Genomic DNA, 16,254 nt, shown 5'->3' with positions numbered 1-16,254 from the left:
ATGTTCATTATGATTTGATGTGTTTGATAACACAATTTTTTTAGAATATAATCTTTTAGTTAATGTTTTTGCACTGTTTTCACATACTTTTAACATGTTTATCAGGACGGAATCAGAAAAAAAAACTTATTACAATGTCATGTAAATTCTATTTGACCACGCAAAGCATATTTTAACTTAATTATGAAATATTATTTAGTTTATATTAGTAGTACAAAAAGTAAGAACAAAAAATTATTTCAGTGTTTAATTAATGAATTAAAAATAAAATAGTAGTAGTATAGTAACAATATTATGTTTACCAATTTGTACTTCCCTTATTTACAATTTGTTTTCAATTAAATAAATAAAATTTATTAAGATTATTCACAGAGAAATTTTAGTGGATAAAAAAAATTAAATTGATTGAACTGTTATATTTTATAAAGCATTTATTAGAAATATTGAAAAAAAAATAATAATAAAATAAATGCATTTATTGTAGTTGTAGTGTTTCTAAAAATAGTATTAAAAAAATAAGGGAATATTATTAAAAAGAAATTGTGTTATTTAATTAATTCTTCATTATAAAAATTCAAAAATGTACATAAGCCAAGGCCTGTCTTTAGTGTTTTAGTGAAATAAAATTGTTTTGATCAGCTCAACGATAAAATAACTACAATATTTAATTTAACAACCTAACAAGTATTAAGTCGTATAGATTTTGGTGGTCAATCGTAAACTTCGGTTTGCCTAAAATAGCAAGTAATATTAAAAACATTATGTCTATATATATATATATATATATGTATATATATATATGTATATATATATATGTATAATGTATATAAATATTATTAAAAAAGTCAATATAATTTCTACGTAATCTGTACACATTAAAACATCTTTATCACAGGATAGAGTCGCAAGTATATAATCAGTCTACTGTCAGCATATGGCCGCTTCATCACCTTCAAGTGTCCCAGCCACCTTATTTAACTTATGACTGAGGTTAATCTTTTGACAATACGGATCCAATTCTAATGAATCCAAAATCTAGAAAATAATAAAATTAATTAATAATATATAATTATAGTTTAAACAGTTAATTATACTTTTTTATAAAAATAAAATAAGTAATTAATTTATACATATAATTGAGTGTACAATCAATATTTTCTTTTTTTGATATATTACTTTAGTGATGAAAAAACGAATATATTTTAATTTTGAATATATTAAGTTGAATTGGTATTAGATATTTAAAAGTGTAATTAATTTAACTTATGACTTGCATTTTTTTCCTTTGATTCAGATTAATTGAATTTTATTTTGCATTTTTTAGTTTTAAATGTCATTTTTTCATATTTTGGGTCATTTTTAGTAGTTATTGTACAACATGGGGGCATATTTCTCAAATTTTATATTATATAGAAAATTTGTATAATATTTAAAAAAATAATTTTAATATTATTATTGTAGGGTTTTTATTGTGATTAAATTTATCGCGTATCAATAAGATTTACTGTTTGAGTGTTATACGTTGATAAAACAAGTGCTCTTTCAGACACTGATCATACACGCTTATCGAGTATTATATTTATAAATTGTATGAAATAAATATATATTATTGTTAATTAATATTATAATTCATATTTTAAATAACCTAACTTAATCAATTAGATTTTATAGATTATTTTTTGAAGTTTTTAGGACATTTTTGTGTGTTTTTAGGTTCAACATCCTAACTTGACTTATGACCCTAGCTAGTTACTAAATAAAAATCTGATAGTAAAATTATTAAGCCTGAAAAAGCACATATATTTCATGATTATAACAGTTTTAAAAAAATAATTTCTTATTTATTTTGAATGAAAACTTACGGCATCATTATATTTAGAAGCATAAATATACAATTCTTTCAAAGCAGAAACTATGTGGAATTGGCCAAAATGAGAAACAGATAACTGTTGCATAGTTGTGCTTAGTTCTTGATCAGTTATTTGAGGTAATTTTTGAATGTCACTATAAAATCTGAATAAAAAAAAAAAAATTAAAATATGTTTAATATTAATTTTAAGTATTAAATATTATGTTAATATTATAAGTAATAACATCTAACTAATAACATAATAAATAATATAAATCATATTTTTACATTAAAAATAATTATTACCTTAATACAGTCTCTCTATACTGGGGTATATCTTTTGCAAAAAGAAGTTTATTTGATGGTGAATCTTTTCCTAATCTATGATCAGAAGTTGAACATGAATCCATAAATGTTTGAGCAATAACTGATAAACAAGAGTCTACAGTAGGAGTTTTGTCAATATCAAATATGAAATCTGGATTTTTAATGAAGTTCACCCAAAACCTCAATGGAAGACTATAAATTAAACATATAACTAATTTAGTAAGAATAAAAATTAAATTTCAAATATTCTTATTTTTTTGAAATAAAAATTATTAATTGTTTGAAAAACTCTTAAATAGTTTATAAAATTATTAGTACCTATTGGACTTCCAAGAATGAACGACTTCTGGATCAATTATATTGTACTTTTTAGCAGCATCATCAAATAAATCAAATAACCATTTTACAGCTGGCGGAAGAGTTTCATTAGCTGCTAAAATTGTTGAGAAAAAGTCATCGACAAATTTCTGAATTGTTCCTTTTGTTGATAATAATCTAGTCAAAAATATCTCTGGAATCGCCTTATGAGTTCTTTCTGGCATTTTATTTGTATGATATTGTTGCTGTGTATCAGTAGATCTAATTAAATGATATACAGTACCAGTGGAACTAGAACCAGTCTCAATGCCTCCATTAGTTGTTGATATAATGGCACCAGAATAGTATCCAGATGTACCTTAATGTTTAAAATAATTATTTACATGAGTTTTAAAATAATAATTAAACACTATTTCTAAGTAATTACAATTATGGCATGATTGCATACAAGATTTATTGTATGTGTCATGTTGGCGTGGAATAAGGGTCATTACAGCAGATTCTTTTACGCCATAATGTGCCAGGGTATTTAACTTCTTCCATCCACACAAATTTTTGGTAGTAACATCATAATCTTGTAGTGTAAGATGACCTCCCCGTCCATGACGCCATTCTTTATAAATAATAAATATGGTATTATTAGATCCATAAATAAACTTTTTTAAATTTAATTATACTCACCTAAATCAACATCATAAACCGATGGTCTAAGAGAGAAAGCTGTATTTTTATATACAGCATCAAGAATTTTTGATTTAACTTGACTAATTGTATCACAGTCTAAGACTTTACATTGCACTTTATCATCTAATTCGTCTTGCATAACATATAAATTCTGAAATACAAATGAAAGTAGGTTTATTCAATATTAATAAAATAATTAAATGAATATTTTAAACAAATAATATTATATTGTTATACTCACAACAACTCGATGATCTATTTGTTCTCGAAGTAAACGATCTTCGGATAAACTATACCTAGCATCATATGTCAATGCATCAACTGGGCCTTTTTCTACTTGATGTTTAATGGCTTTATAAAGTAAAAACAGTGATGACCCTGCATAATCTTTAAGATACTTATACATGTTGAGTGCCATCCAATTGGTTAACATTTTTTCAACAACAGATTCAGTTCTTCGAAGCATTAAATGTGGATGTTTAGACATAACTGATTTATCAATTAGTCTAAGTAACAAACTTCTTAATACATCAGTTGCATATTCCATTTTATTCATTAAAACAACCATAAGTAATGAAGCAACATTGACTCTAAAAATTCAAAATCAAAATTATATAAAATATAAAAATTCATAATTAAAATCAGCTAAATTATAAATACTCACTTATCACGGATGCTAAAAGTTTTTTGAGATTCAAGAGTATCAATGAATGATAATACAAAATGTTTATTGTTTATAAGCTGCTCAAATTGCATCATAGCAGCATCATAATTTGTGGTTGATCCGGCAATAACAACCTATAATTATAACACATAGATTAATAAATAATAGAACAATTTTTTGATTGTTAAATATTTTTATTTCTCACTTTTGATTCATTCAAAATAGGATGGTCTCGAACACCAGGAAAAAATACTTTTAAAATGTATTCATTGTGATCTAATGTAGGTATACCAGAAGATTCTAAATCTGCAGTCAAGTCAGTCATATCAGTTTGTAATTCAGCAAAAGCTAAAATTCAGAAAACACAATAATTATACAATATTAATCATAGTTTTTTAAAAGAAAAATTATTTAAATTATTGATATTAATAGTTATAATTAATCAAAATTAATCATTATATAAACTTAAAACAAAATAAAGAAATGTGATAGAACCTTGTTTACACTCAGAGCGGACATTGCTTTCTAATGTATCCATTTGAATTTGAATACGTTTATACTCTCTTTCAGCTTGAGTGGATTTTCTTCGGTATAAAAATAATATAATGAAAAAAATTATAATTATACATAAGGCGCTTGTGACAGCACCAGCAATTGCCTCAGGTGAAAATGAATATGTCGATAACACATCATATTGCAAGTATCCCACATTGAATCTTAATTTTTTACCCACACGGACCTAAATATATTAATATCATAAAAATAAATTAATATCAGTTTTAGTATAATAAATATGAGTAACTAAGACTACACAACTTCATATAAATAATTTTACCTTTATTTATACAACATTATTGCATTATATAAATTATAAAAGTTTTAAAAGATTACAATCAGAATTAAGATATAATTATTTTATATGTATGCTGTATGCTGTATGCATTCCAATTTTGAAATAATATACTAAATTAATTTTTTTTTTGATTTAATATGTATGACAATATGATTGTTTCAAAAATAAATAATAAGTTACCTCATTAACATGATATTCTTCTAATACATGAGAATTTTGAGCTCTAACTATTATATTTTACTAAAAAAAATTCAAAATGATACTGACCACAACCAAAGGTAATCCTGTTTTAGTAGGTGAACCAAAATCATCAATAGGTTGTGGTTGATATTGAGGTGGAATACAAACTAGTTGAGTATTGGCCAATGAAGTAACATTGCATACTTCCATTCCAATAGTTACATTAACATCAGATTCATCACAAGCCAAATTTAAGTTTTCACCCTAATTAATAATTATAACAAGTTATAAATATACTTACATAAAATATGATGGATTAAAATATTGTAATAAAGATAAGAAAAAAAAATAGTTCATTGCATAAAAATAGTTTGGTATAGATGCTGAAATATTTAGAAAAGAATAATTTAAAGGAATTAAAGTAAGAATATATATATTATACTTTATTATGAATAATATTGCTTCTGTAATATGTTTACTAACCTCTATAACTAATGTATCGCCTTTGTATGACTTAATAGTATTTGAAAATTGGAAATATTTTGGATCTTGCACATACACGATTTGTGACTGTAAGACTTTCAAATGTTTTTCTAAATCTTTGACAGCAGCAACATTGTCCATGATAAAACCAATTTTCAAAGTCAAATAAGAATCTAAGTATTTTCCATTGGCAGTGTGTCTTCTTCGCTTCCGGTAACTTTTAATACTTTTTAAGAATTGACTGTTAGCAGAAGGGGATGGACATTCCATTTGAGCTGAATTAAGAACTATACATTCCTAAAAAAAAAAACATATTAACCTTACTAAGTATATTCACTTTTTTGTTTATATAATTATTAAAAATAAACTTACAGTCTTATTAATGGGATGGATGAAGTCAGAATCAACATAGATAACCATTTCTGGCTTTTGGATAATATCAAAATTTGTACCGTGAACTGTTATCATTCTCCCTCCAGACAAAAAGCTAATTAATGGTTTAATTTCAGCAACAGTTGGATCACTTCGATATGTAAAAGGTTTAGCCAATGTTCTATTGGAACCATCAATGATTAAATGCATTGAATTTACAGTCAGTGGTCTATTAGCTGCCGATGTCACACAAGTAAGTCTGGTGCTTGAAGCATGAGTTGTATTGACTGTACATGGAAAATTATCAAGGAATGCAGTCACCGAACTTCCAATGTTTAAATTATGTCCACTAATGGCCAAAAGAGTACCACCACTTTGGGGTCCCATGCTAGGAGTTACTTTATCAAGCTTAACACTCTGTAAAATATATGCAATAAGTATTGAACAAATTTAAAATATTAGATTTAATAAATATTATACCTTGTAGTTGAAATGTACGGATGATTCAGTCAGGCCAGCATTATTTCCAACAACAATAGAAGCAATCTTTTCAGTATTTGATGGCCCAGTTCTACATACTATTTTTACAGAAACTTCATAATCAACTAAATGACACAAAATACCACCTATATGGATTTTTCCCCAAACATCTTCTCTGTTTAGACCTAAATTACTTCCTTCAATAGTGACCATAGTACCACCTTCAATTGGTCCACTGAGAGGTTTTATCTAAAAAATAATTTAACATTATTACTCAAATTAAAAAATAATTTGTACAATTTTTAATACCATATCTATTCTTGGTTTTGGACATTCATTGCTAGATTTTTCTAAGCAGGTTTCTGAATACACACAAGTACTTAAGCACCAAGTACATTGATATTTGCGATTCCGTGTAACACATAATGAACAGTCAGGGTGTTCTCTATGAGATCCAAGAATATCACATTTATATAATGTCACATTTATTGTATCAACATGATGGTTTCTGTTCCAAACCATACTGACCATAGCATCATATTCTCCAGAATTAGTTTCATATGAGTACTAAAATATATAACATTAATATATATGATTAAAATGTTTTCTATCAAAATCGTATCTTAGATTATAAAAATATATAAATTTACAGTAGTCTTATCGCAGACGATATATTTTTCTTCTACCCTCGCAGGAACCATTAGTTTAGCTCCTTCAATGTTAATTATACATTGAAAACCTGTATGTCCAACTTGAGGATTAGGTAAATTTTCTACTTGTAAAACTATTTCTTTAGGAACACCGTTAGGTAGTAATATTTTTTGAGCTGGTTGTACAAACCGTGGACAATACATTGCACCATGGCTTTTGAGACGAGTAGGATTCTAAAATAAAAAATGCAATTAATACATATAGTTACATATTATTACATATATATAAATATATACATTTCTGATTTTAACTTACATTTTCACCACTGATAATAATACGCTGACAACTGGATACATTATTTGTACATTTATTCTCATAGACACACCAATTACATGCCCATTGAGATTTAACACACTCCATACATCTTGTATGAGCTGAACAATCGTAGTAAGCAAAATTTCTGCTTACAAAGTCCTTATTTGTTTCAGAAGATCTTACTGACAAAGATACATAAATATGATCTTGGTTTTTTGGAATTTTTGGACGTGATTGAATTGAAGGAGTTGAGCACTGTAATCCAAACTGTGTAACAACTGCATCTAATGGATCACTTTTGCCAAAAACACAACGATATTTTGCTCCAGCTGGTAATTCTGGTAAGGTTTTAATTACAAGTTGCAACTGAAACAATAATATGAAATAAAATAAAATCAATAATACACACCGTTTCACATATTACTAATTAATCATATTATTATTAAAATATTTAATTATGAAATACAATACAGTTTGTTTTATTTTTAACAGCCATTACCTTTGACATTTGGTGAATTGGAATCCGGTCCGGACTTATTTGTTCAAAATCAATACATTGTTGACCAGTACCAAGAGATAACCATCGTGGTGAGCTATGGCTTGCTTTTTGACAAGTACTTCTAACAGTACACCTAATATATGGTATTATTAATAAAAATTAATTAATAAGAATAATATTATTAAATATTTTTTAGAGTTAAGAATACAATAGTAAATATAAATTTATACAGTTATTTTTTGTTCAAGATAATATAATATATTATAATTGACTTATTTTTTTCAAAAGTAAATACTACATATCGATTAAAAATAGAATATGCCTAAAAATAATGCATGATGATTGTATTAGGTACATTTAATTTTTTGAATTTTCCATAGTATATAAATAATGAAAATTTAAGTTTTGTAATTTTAACTGTTAATTTCTTATTAACTAATAAACATTATTCGTGCATTTATTTTTTTTAAATTTTTACAGAGCATACATTTGTAAACACAATACAACTATACCTTCTTTCAAGAGAACACCAACCACAGTAAGGATCATTTGCTTCCAAACATGAAGAACAATTAGTAAAACTGTAACAATGCTCTACTCTTACTTTCAACACCTTAAAATAAACAATAAGAATTATACTTCTATTCAACTAATTAAAATCATGTAAATAAAAACTTACATTGCTTCGAGTTAATACATATAAATGTTCTCCATTAGTAGTAAGTGATGTATCTGGTAATATAGCATTTCCATTGTCCAAGACCAATTCTTCATAATTTACAGCATGTGTTGCAGATGATAATAATACCTTTTAATTATAAATAATAAAAAATAACTTAATGTTCTTGATTTATACCTAGTTAACAATTTAATAAAAATAATTTGACTATACTTTTTTAAGAATTCCTGTCGAAGTTCCCAAAAAAATAATAGTATTTCTTTCTGTTGTTGCTAATGTTATTGAGGAAATAAGATGATCTGGAAAATTGATTGCAGCTTGTGTAGTAATTGGCTCTGTTCCTGATATTTTTAAGCCAATTTCACAAAAGTTTAAAATATTTCCAGTCGACTAAAAAAAACAGAAACAAAAATTATAAAAATATAATTTAATATCAAGTTAAATTAATTTTTATTTCAGGAGTACTCACCCCTGCAGGGGGACAATTTCCTTGCAATATTAATCCGGAAACATATGGCATATTACGATATTTGATTGTACCATTAAAACACATATGAATGTTTTCATTAAACTTAGATTCAATGTATTGCATACTAAAAGCACATATTGCTGATTTAGGCATTGGTTCATTAGTAATACCTTGACTTGGTGAAAAAGATCCAACTAAAACCTGGTCATTGGTTTCAATACCAAGACTAGCTGCTAAGTCTTCACCGGCATTACTTAGCTTTAAGTCTTGAGCAAGCTTATAATTCACCAAATCATCAGAGTTGGATGATTCTTTTACCATACATTGCAATGTCACTTCAGTGTAACTATCATAATTGGCATCATCTATACAAACTCTAGCTAATCTAGTAACATATCCTAATTCTTCTTGTCCTGGTAATGGTGAATGTTTTTGAACAACAACAAAATATGCATAATCACTCGAATTGAATCCATAAATATATTTAACAAGGAAACGGTCACGATAATTAACATTGATGTTAAGTGAAGATTGTTTTAAAAACGAGGTTTCTGCTAAATTTAATGTGTAAAGACTACGACTTGAAATTGCTGGTACAGCATGTCTATAATCTCCATTGTTAGTAAAAGTGGTTCCAACATACAATACATTTGAGAATCCCCAATTATTATAGTGTTCTGGTCCAATGAAGGCATATGTAGAAGCTTGTTCTGTATTAGCAGCAATACTCATAGGAATAAATTGTGCTGGTAATGACACATTTGACATTTTATACTTATTACAAGCCCCTTGGAAAATAGAACCACATACTATTAACATTCGAGATTCTAAATCGATGATTAAAATTTTATTATAGTTGTCAGTAAGTGATGTTTCAACGGGTGGAGATGTTGGACAACCACTTGCTGGACATTGTGGACTATCTGATAGTGGACCAGTATTGGCACATGTTTCCACAGTTAAATTGGACCCTTCTAGTTGTATTAATTTGTTTACTGCACCAATGTAAACTCGGCCCCCTAAACTCTTGTCTACAGCCATATGAAGTAGATGGTTTGAAAAACATTCTGATTGTGTATTCTGTGGGTATTTAGCTATAACTGACATTGCTAAACTGCATTTTAATGTTGTAGTTATTAGCAATAACACCAACACAAAACATAGTTTGGAATTCGGCATCACCAATTTTCCTAAGATAATAAAATTATAATACATATTAAGTTAATTAATATAAGTATTTACAATAATAAAATTGTTTTCAACTAATTTATGTGTAACTTACCCACAGTAATAAATTTCCAATCCATTTAAATGATATCGGCATTTTCAAGAAATCAACAACATTAATTTTATGTTTGTAAACATGATCCTAAATGGAAAGCACTCATTTATCTATTAGTAGACGATCCATATTGTTTGTATCTATACATTCTAAAACAAAACAAAAAGTATTTTCAATAAATAATAGTATAATACCAATGTAAATATTAAGTTAAAAAAATTATGTACAATACTAATAAATGTTGACAATGCTATCATGAATAATATATTACTGTTATATTTAAATTAATATTTTCCTAAATTTTAACATTATCAATTCTTTATTTTAAGTAATACAAATAGCAAAAAAACACTACCTGAAAAATGGCCTAATATAATGGATCCAAAGAATGATAAACATACGGTCATTTAAGAAAAAGTTGGCACATACAAATTTAATTACCTAATAATTTATTTCTCACAATAAAAACAAAAATCATAAGAAATACAAAAGTCTTTAATTAATCTTTTGAATATAATTGAAGAATAAATATGGGGGAATGAGTAAAACAATTCAATATTATATTTAATTAATATTCAAGTGATAGAAAGAATAAATACAGGATGCTAAGTAATCACTCAGTCATCATAATTGAACTATTAAAAAGTTCATGCAATCATTGTATGAATACTACCTAAGAAAATTAATTATATCCTTACATTATACATTATAGTATAGATAAAGTAAAATAATAGCATAATACGTGAATTTCAAATTAATAAATTAGAATAGAAACTTACATATAAAAATAATAAAAATCCACACTATATGTTTTTAGAACTGAAATTTCATTAAAATAAATTAAAAAATATAATTTAGTAAAAATAAAAATAACTCATTAAAAAACATTTAAAACTTTTATAACAAAAAACATGGCCAAAATAAGTTGTAATAAGGGTTTAGTCATAATATGTAACAAGATATGTAAATAAGTATTGTTTATTTTTAATTTTCTAAAACAATTTCATTAATGTCTAATGGTTGAAATATCAAGGAAATGATAGAGTTGTTTTAAATTGAAACATGTTTTTGGATGTACCTATTTTATTTTGTATTCTTTTGCTGTTTTAATTTTTAGAGCATCATTAAAAGTTTTAAAATTTAATTGAAATTTATACTTGGATTGTTGACAGCATCTGTAGTTAAGTATCAACTTTTATCTGCCTATAATTTGGGATCCATAATATATTATTGGCTGAAAATAAATAATGTCTATAATATTAAGTAACTAAATATAACTTTTGTTAATATACAGTATATTGCTGACAATTATACATAGCTTTCATAAATAATAATTTTTATCAAATTTCAGAATAATTGAAATTTAATCAAAAAATTAAATTAAAAAAATTATTTATAAATATATTCTAAAGAAAAAAATTATGTGTAAGTACCTGAATATTTAAAAAAAACATAATGTACCTAATTAAATATTATAAAAATTAAATTAATTTTTAAATATTTATATATATATATATATATATATATTACTTATAAACAATAAATTTAAGTAAAATGTATTATTACATTTTAAATTAAATTAATTAAAGAATTAAAAAAAATATATAATTAATGTTTATAAGTAAGTATTATTTGTATTATTATTAAATCAGTAAAGCATATCCTGTTTTTATATTGATATCCATTTATTATTGGTAGAGAGTATATAACAAATTTATAATAAAATTAGTAAAGTACTATTTTTTACATTATACAAGTTTTTAATGTAAAATCAATATTATTATTATCCAAATAAATTTTGTTTTTATGCTATTTGCTTTTACAGAGTTTAGGTATTCTTTATCTGTAATAATTGTCGATCTTTCTTTTTGTGAACATGATATCTGCAGAATAAGCGTGCGCACAAGGCTGCAGGGTGTGTTCAAGCATGCCCTATGATTTTTCAAGGGCTAAAATTAAAATTGTTAACAATAATTTACCCATCCAACCAATTATCTTTCTATACTCCCTTGAAAAATCTTCAAGTTATTTAAGAAGTTAAGTATGTATTTTTAGTTTATGAGTAAGTTTTTATTTTTTTCTAAATTACAAATACAATACATATTATATAAATATAAATATAATAATTATATTATTAAATAACATCATATATTACAAAACTATTTTTTTTTGTTTTTATTATAGTACCTATATTAATATTATCTAAAAGTAATTGATTTTTAGGTTTTTGTTAATTGTAATATCTAGTTAAATATTTTAAATAGATAAATCCTCGGATAAATTAATGTAGGTACATAGCACAAATGTCCATATTTGTAACTATTTAACAAAGCAGCTTTTTTTTTTTTTTATAGTTTTTACAAAATTTAAGCCCTAATAAAAAACTAAAATTACTTATAGAAAATATTATGATATTAATACAATTAAGTTACATTTAAATTTTGAAATATCTATACTACATTAATCAATAGTAGATAGGGATGATATTTAATGTAGATATACTTAATTTGTTAGGAAAATATGAAGTCAAATTAGTAGATATCAACAAAAATAATCTTTAAAAATATTCTCAAGTTTAATCCATATAACATAACACATTCATATCATTAAGTATAACTATACATTAATAAGTCTTTTCTAATTTATTATAGAGTTAAATCAAAAATATGTTTAAAATGTTAATTTAAGACTGTAATATTTATTTTAGTTGTCTCAATGACTTGCTTACAATAGCTGTTCATCACAAGGTTTGAAAACATAACCCTAAGTGAAGTATTAAATAAACTGATAAAAACAATATAAATTAATACATAAACATAACAAATTTATCTATGATTCTTAATTTACTTATGTTTTTAATGATCATATTGTATGTTAAAAATTCAACCTCATCTTTTTCCATGACAAAATAATTTGACAGCCACGGGTAGGTATAATATGTTATACCTATAGAAAATATTATTAAGGGTATTATTCAAACGTTATTATACTATTATTACTATTATTATATAAGTAAAATTAAAGTGTTTATAATTTTATTCAATATCCAAAAAATAATGTCTTTTAAAATGTTAATAAGTACCACACTTTTGGATAGGAAAATTATGGTCACATTATACATTATCATAAATTCATTATTTACTTGAGTATTTTTAATAAATACAACTTATTTTATAGTGAAAGCCTCAAATAAGCAAGATAAAATGATAAGTTTGATAAATAAATAAACTTACAATAATTTCAGTGTGCCTGTATCATATCTATATCTACTAAATATTTTATTACATAGGTATAAATAAATATCAGGTTTGGTTTATTTTATAATTTTGGAAATATTGTTAACAAGAAAAAACACATAATAAGTATAAAAATAATGTAAAATAGTATATAAGACGGCAAAATATAATTATGAAATTAAATTAAAATTGTTTAATGAGAAAAGAAAAATGTTATTGTAACCACAGATTAATACAGTATTGAATAGGTTTGTACTGTGTAACAGACCTATTGAATATTATATATATGTTTTATTTATTTTAGTAAGTAGATATTTATTTAAGTACCGATACAAAGAATGTTAAAGTAACAACAAAATGTGTACCTACCAATTAGGTTAATTAATTATCAAATAAACGAGTCACTAGTTTTTTAAAAAAAAGGTTTATTTTTCAAGTTATAACCACAACAATAGCAAAACCGATTTTTATTCCTTACAATCGCTGATTCTGAATTCTGCGCCGATCAAAACGTACGCAAAACTAACCATTGCAGTTGTCTGCACGATTTACTGAATACTTGAATAATAAATGCTGTTTAGGTGTTATGATAGAAACTCTATAGCAACAATACGCGATAAAAGGCAGATCATCATAACTGTGGTTACGGATAACAAACAGGTAGTCCCTACAGTAATACTTCTCTGCCGTTCATGTGACGACGACAGAGATCTGAACATGAGTTCACGGACAGGCGACGCGGTGGAACGCGCAGAGCTGTGAAACGGACGACGAATTTAAGACGTGCAAAAACCTACTCGTGGGAAGACTGCGCGTCGACTGAGCAACTGTTACTGGTTACAACAGAGCTACTGGTCGACGGCACCTTGCTCTGGACGTGTGCGCCACTCGGTGGTTGTTCTACAATAACGACAACAACACACACGGCGGTACCACGGGCCGGGAGACGCGACGCAATCGCCGCGACATGCAAACCAACAGCAATAATATTTGTAATCTGTGCACCTACCTGGTACACGGGGTGGTGGCGGTGGCGGTCATAACGATGTCGCTCGTGTCCAGCGACGACGACGAGGTGTGCGAACGATACGGCGAGCGGGCTTCGGCGCGTCGCAAACGTGCAAAATCGGCGGCGGGCGAACGGGTCGGCGTCGCTTTTCGGTCGTGTGCCGGCGGGGTCGCCACAACAAGAACGCGGTCGCGCGTACGGCCCAACTGCCCAGTGCGGCGCCTGCCGTGTGTTCACCGAATATCGTCGTCCGTCTGTCGGCGGCAAGGCGGCTTTTACGCGGCTGCGGACGTTATGTAACTGGCGGGCGGCGACGGCGGACGGCGTTCCGTGTGTCGAACGGCAAATCAAACACAAAAACAATACATTTTCCAGGCCATTATGTTGTGTGCGAGTGAAATATTGTTAAGAATTTATGTTATTATCAATTGTATCAAACAAATTTCGATTTTGTTAGACACGGAGGGTATCGTTTGGCTTCCATCTTGGAACCTCCGACGCGGTTAGTTTTGCGCCGTGACCGTACCGCGGCTCCCACTGCCCGACCGGACGGTAGACGACTACAGGCAAGCCAGCGCAACTCGCCATCATGCATTCCTGCTTTACGGGCATATATTATTTGGTTTTCAGATTTCAACTCGCTTTTCTTACTTTCATTAATTTACATTTTAGTAGAAGTGCTACAATTTAAGTGAGTTAATTTTGATAAACTCGATGAGTTCCTTTCTCACCTCCATAGGAAAAAAACATATTTTTAACGTATTTATACATGACGGATTGAAGAGTCATATTTTTAATTATCTTAACGAATTAATAAAACTGGAAAGTTGGAAGTTTAAAAAAGTTTTTGTCATTGGTACATATAGTACATATCAATAATATACATCTATAAATAATAAATATACATATTACCTCCATACATACATATCAGGTATAGTGGTATTATACGTATAATGTTGTTCATGTTCTGATGTTCATAATATCATAGTTAATCTTTTACGCATCAGCCATTAGCGAGTTTGTAAACCTTTTAGCATGCCAACAGTGGCGTCATTTGTGGGATGCTAGGATGTGCAAATGCATCCCACGAACAAAATTATTGTTATTTGTTTTATACTATAATCTCTATAAAACGATCTACATTTATACAAAAAGTGTGTTGAAAAAATTCATGGGATGACTCGACCATGCGAGTAACTGGTATTACTTTAGATTTTCAATATTGGTATTGCATCCCACGAAAAAATGTAGAATGACGCCCCTGCATGCCAATAAGACGCAGAATAAAATAGAGGTATTCTAAAGCTAACTATAGTGAAAGGCGATCCCTATTTTTGTGTGCAGTAGTAAATGACAAATAGACGAAAAAAGTTTATGTTTACTAGTTATAACCCTTAAAAGATGTTTGTTTGGATAAATAAAAAAAAATGGTAAAGTATGTAACTGGTTATACGTTCTAGCCTCCTAGGTACATCTTACCATCCTCGTCCATTTCAATATCACTACCAACAATGGCGCATCTGCAAATAAATACAAGATTTAGTTATACATAAAACATAATATAATATATATCATCATCGATGGATTAAGAGGATTTTATGGGTTCCTACTCCCTCTTAATTGAATGATTTCTTATATAGGACAAGCGAACTTTTAAAATGTATACAGACTATATAGGTGCATAACAAATAAATAATATTTTGGATAATACATTACAAAACTATTTTTTTTTTTACATAAGTAAGTCAAAATTAAACCATAAGAATCTGAGAAATGACAACATTTTGCGCTAATTTATAAAAAAAAACCCTTTAATATGTATTGTAATATATTAATATAATAATCAGTACTTAATAATAGTTTAAGTAAGTAACGGGGTAATAATAAATATTTTAGTATCGAAA

The 16,254-nt window shown here is 27.2% G+C and overlaps 1 protein-coding gene across 2 annotated transcripts; it reads right to left on the bottom strand.

Moving 5' to 3' along the window:
- Positions 1-479: 479 nt before the first annotated feature.
- LOC113556521 (plexin-B) lies at positions 480-14,738 on the bottom strand. 2 transcript variants are annotated; one of them, XM_026961518.1, is made up of 24 exons: positions 14,351-14,738; positions 10,106-10,254; positions 8,824-10,013; positions 8,568-8,744; positions 8,355-8,483; positions 8,188-8,288; positions 7,676-7,808; positions 7,177-7,542; positions 6,861-7,094; positions 6,520-6,777; positions 6,211-6,459; positions 5,731-6,147; positions 5,359-5,655; positions 4,963-5,139; positions 4,338-4,581; positions 4,048-4,190; positions 3,843-3,976; positions 3,420-3,768; positions 3,176-3,329; positions 2,922-3,107; positions 2,495-2,852; positions 2,156-2,368; positions 1,863-2,013; positions 480-1,035 (listed from the first exon to the last, which is right to left on the bottom strand). In XM_026961518.1, the coding sequence occupies exons 2-24, from the start codon at positions 10,128-10,130 to the stop codon at positions 928-930; spliced, it is 5,793 nt and encodes a 1,930-aa protein (XP_026817319.1). In that variant the 5' UTR covers positions 10,131-10,254; positions 14,351-14,738; the 3' UTR covers positions 480-927. The 2 variants fall into 2 exon arrangements, with proteins under 2 accessions (XP_026817319.1, XP_026817320.1); XM_026961519.1 differs by having other exon boundaries at positions 2,943-3,107.
- Between the last annotated feature and the right edge of the window lie 1,516 nt (positions 14,739-16,254).

The sequence above is a fragment of the Rhopalosiphum maidis genome, chromosome 3 (assembly GCF_003676215.2).
Source record: "Rhopalosiphum maidis isolate BTI-1 chromosome 3, ASM367621v3, whole genome shotgun sequence".
NCBI lineage: Eukaryota > Metazoa > Arthropoda > Insecta > Hemiptera > Aphididae > Rhopalosiphum > Rhopalosiphum maidis.
The sequence above is the reverse complement of the archived record's forward strand: the minus strand, read 5'-3'. Positions and strand labels throughout refer to the sequence as shown.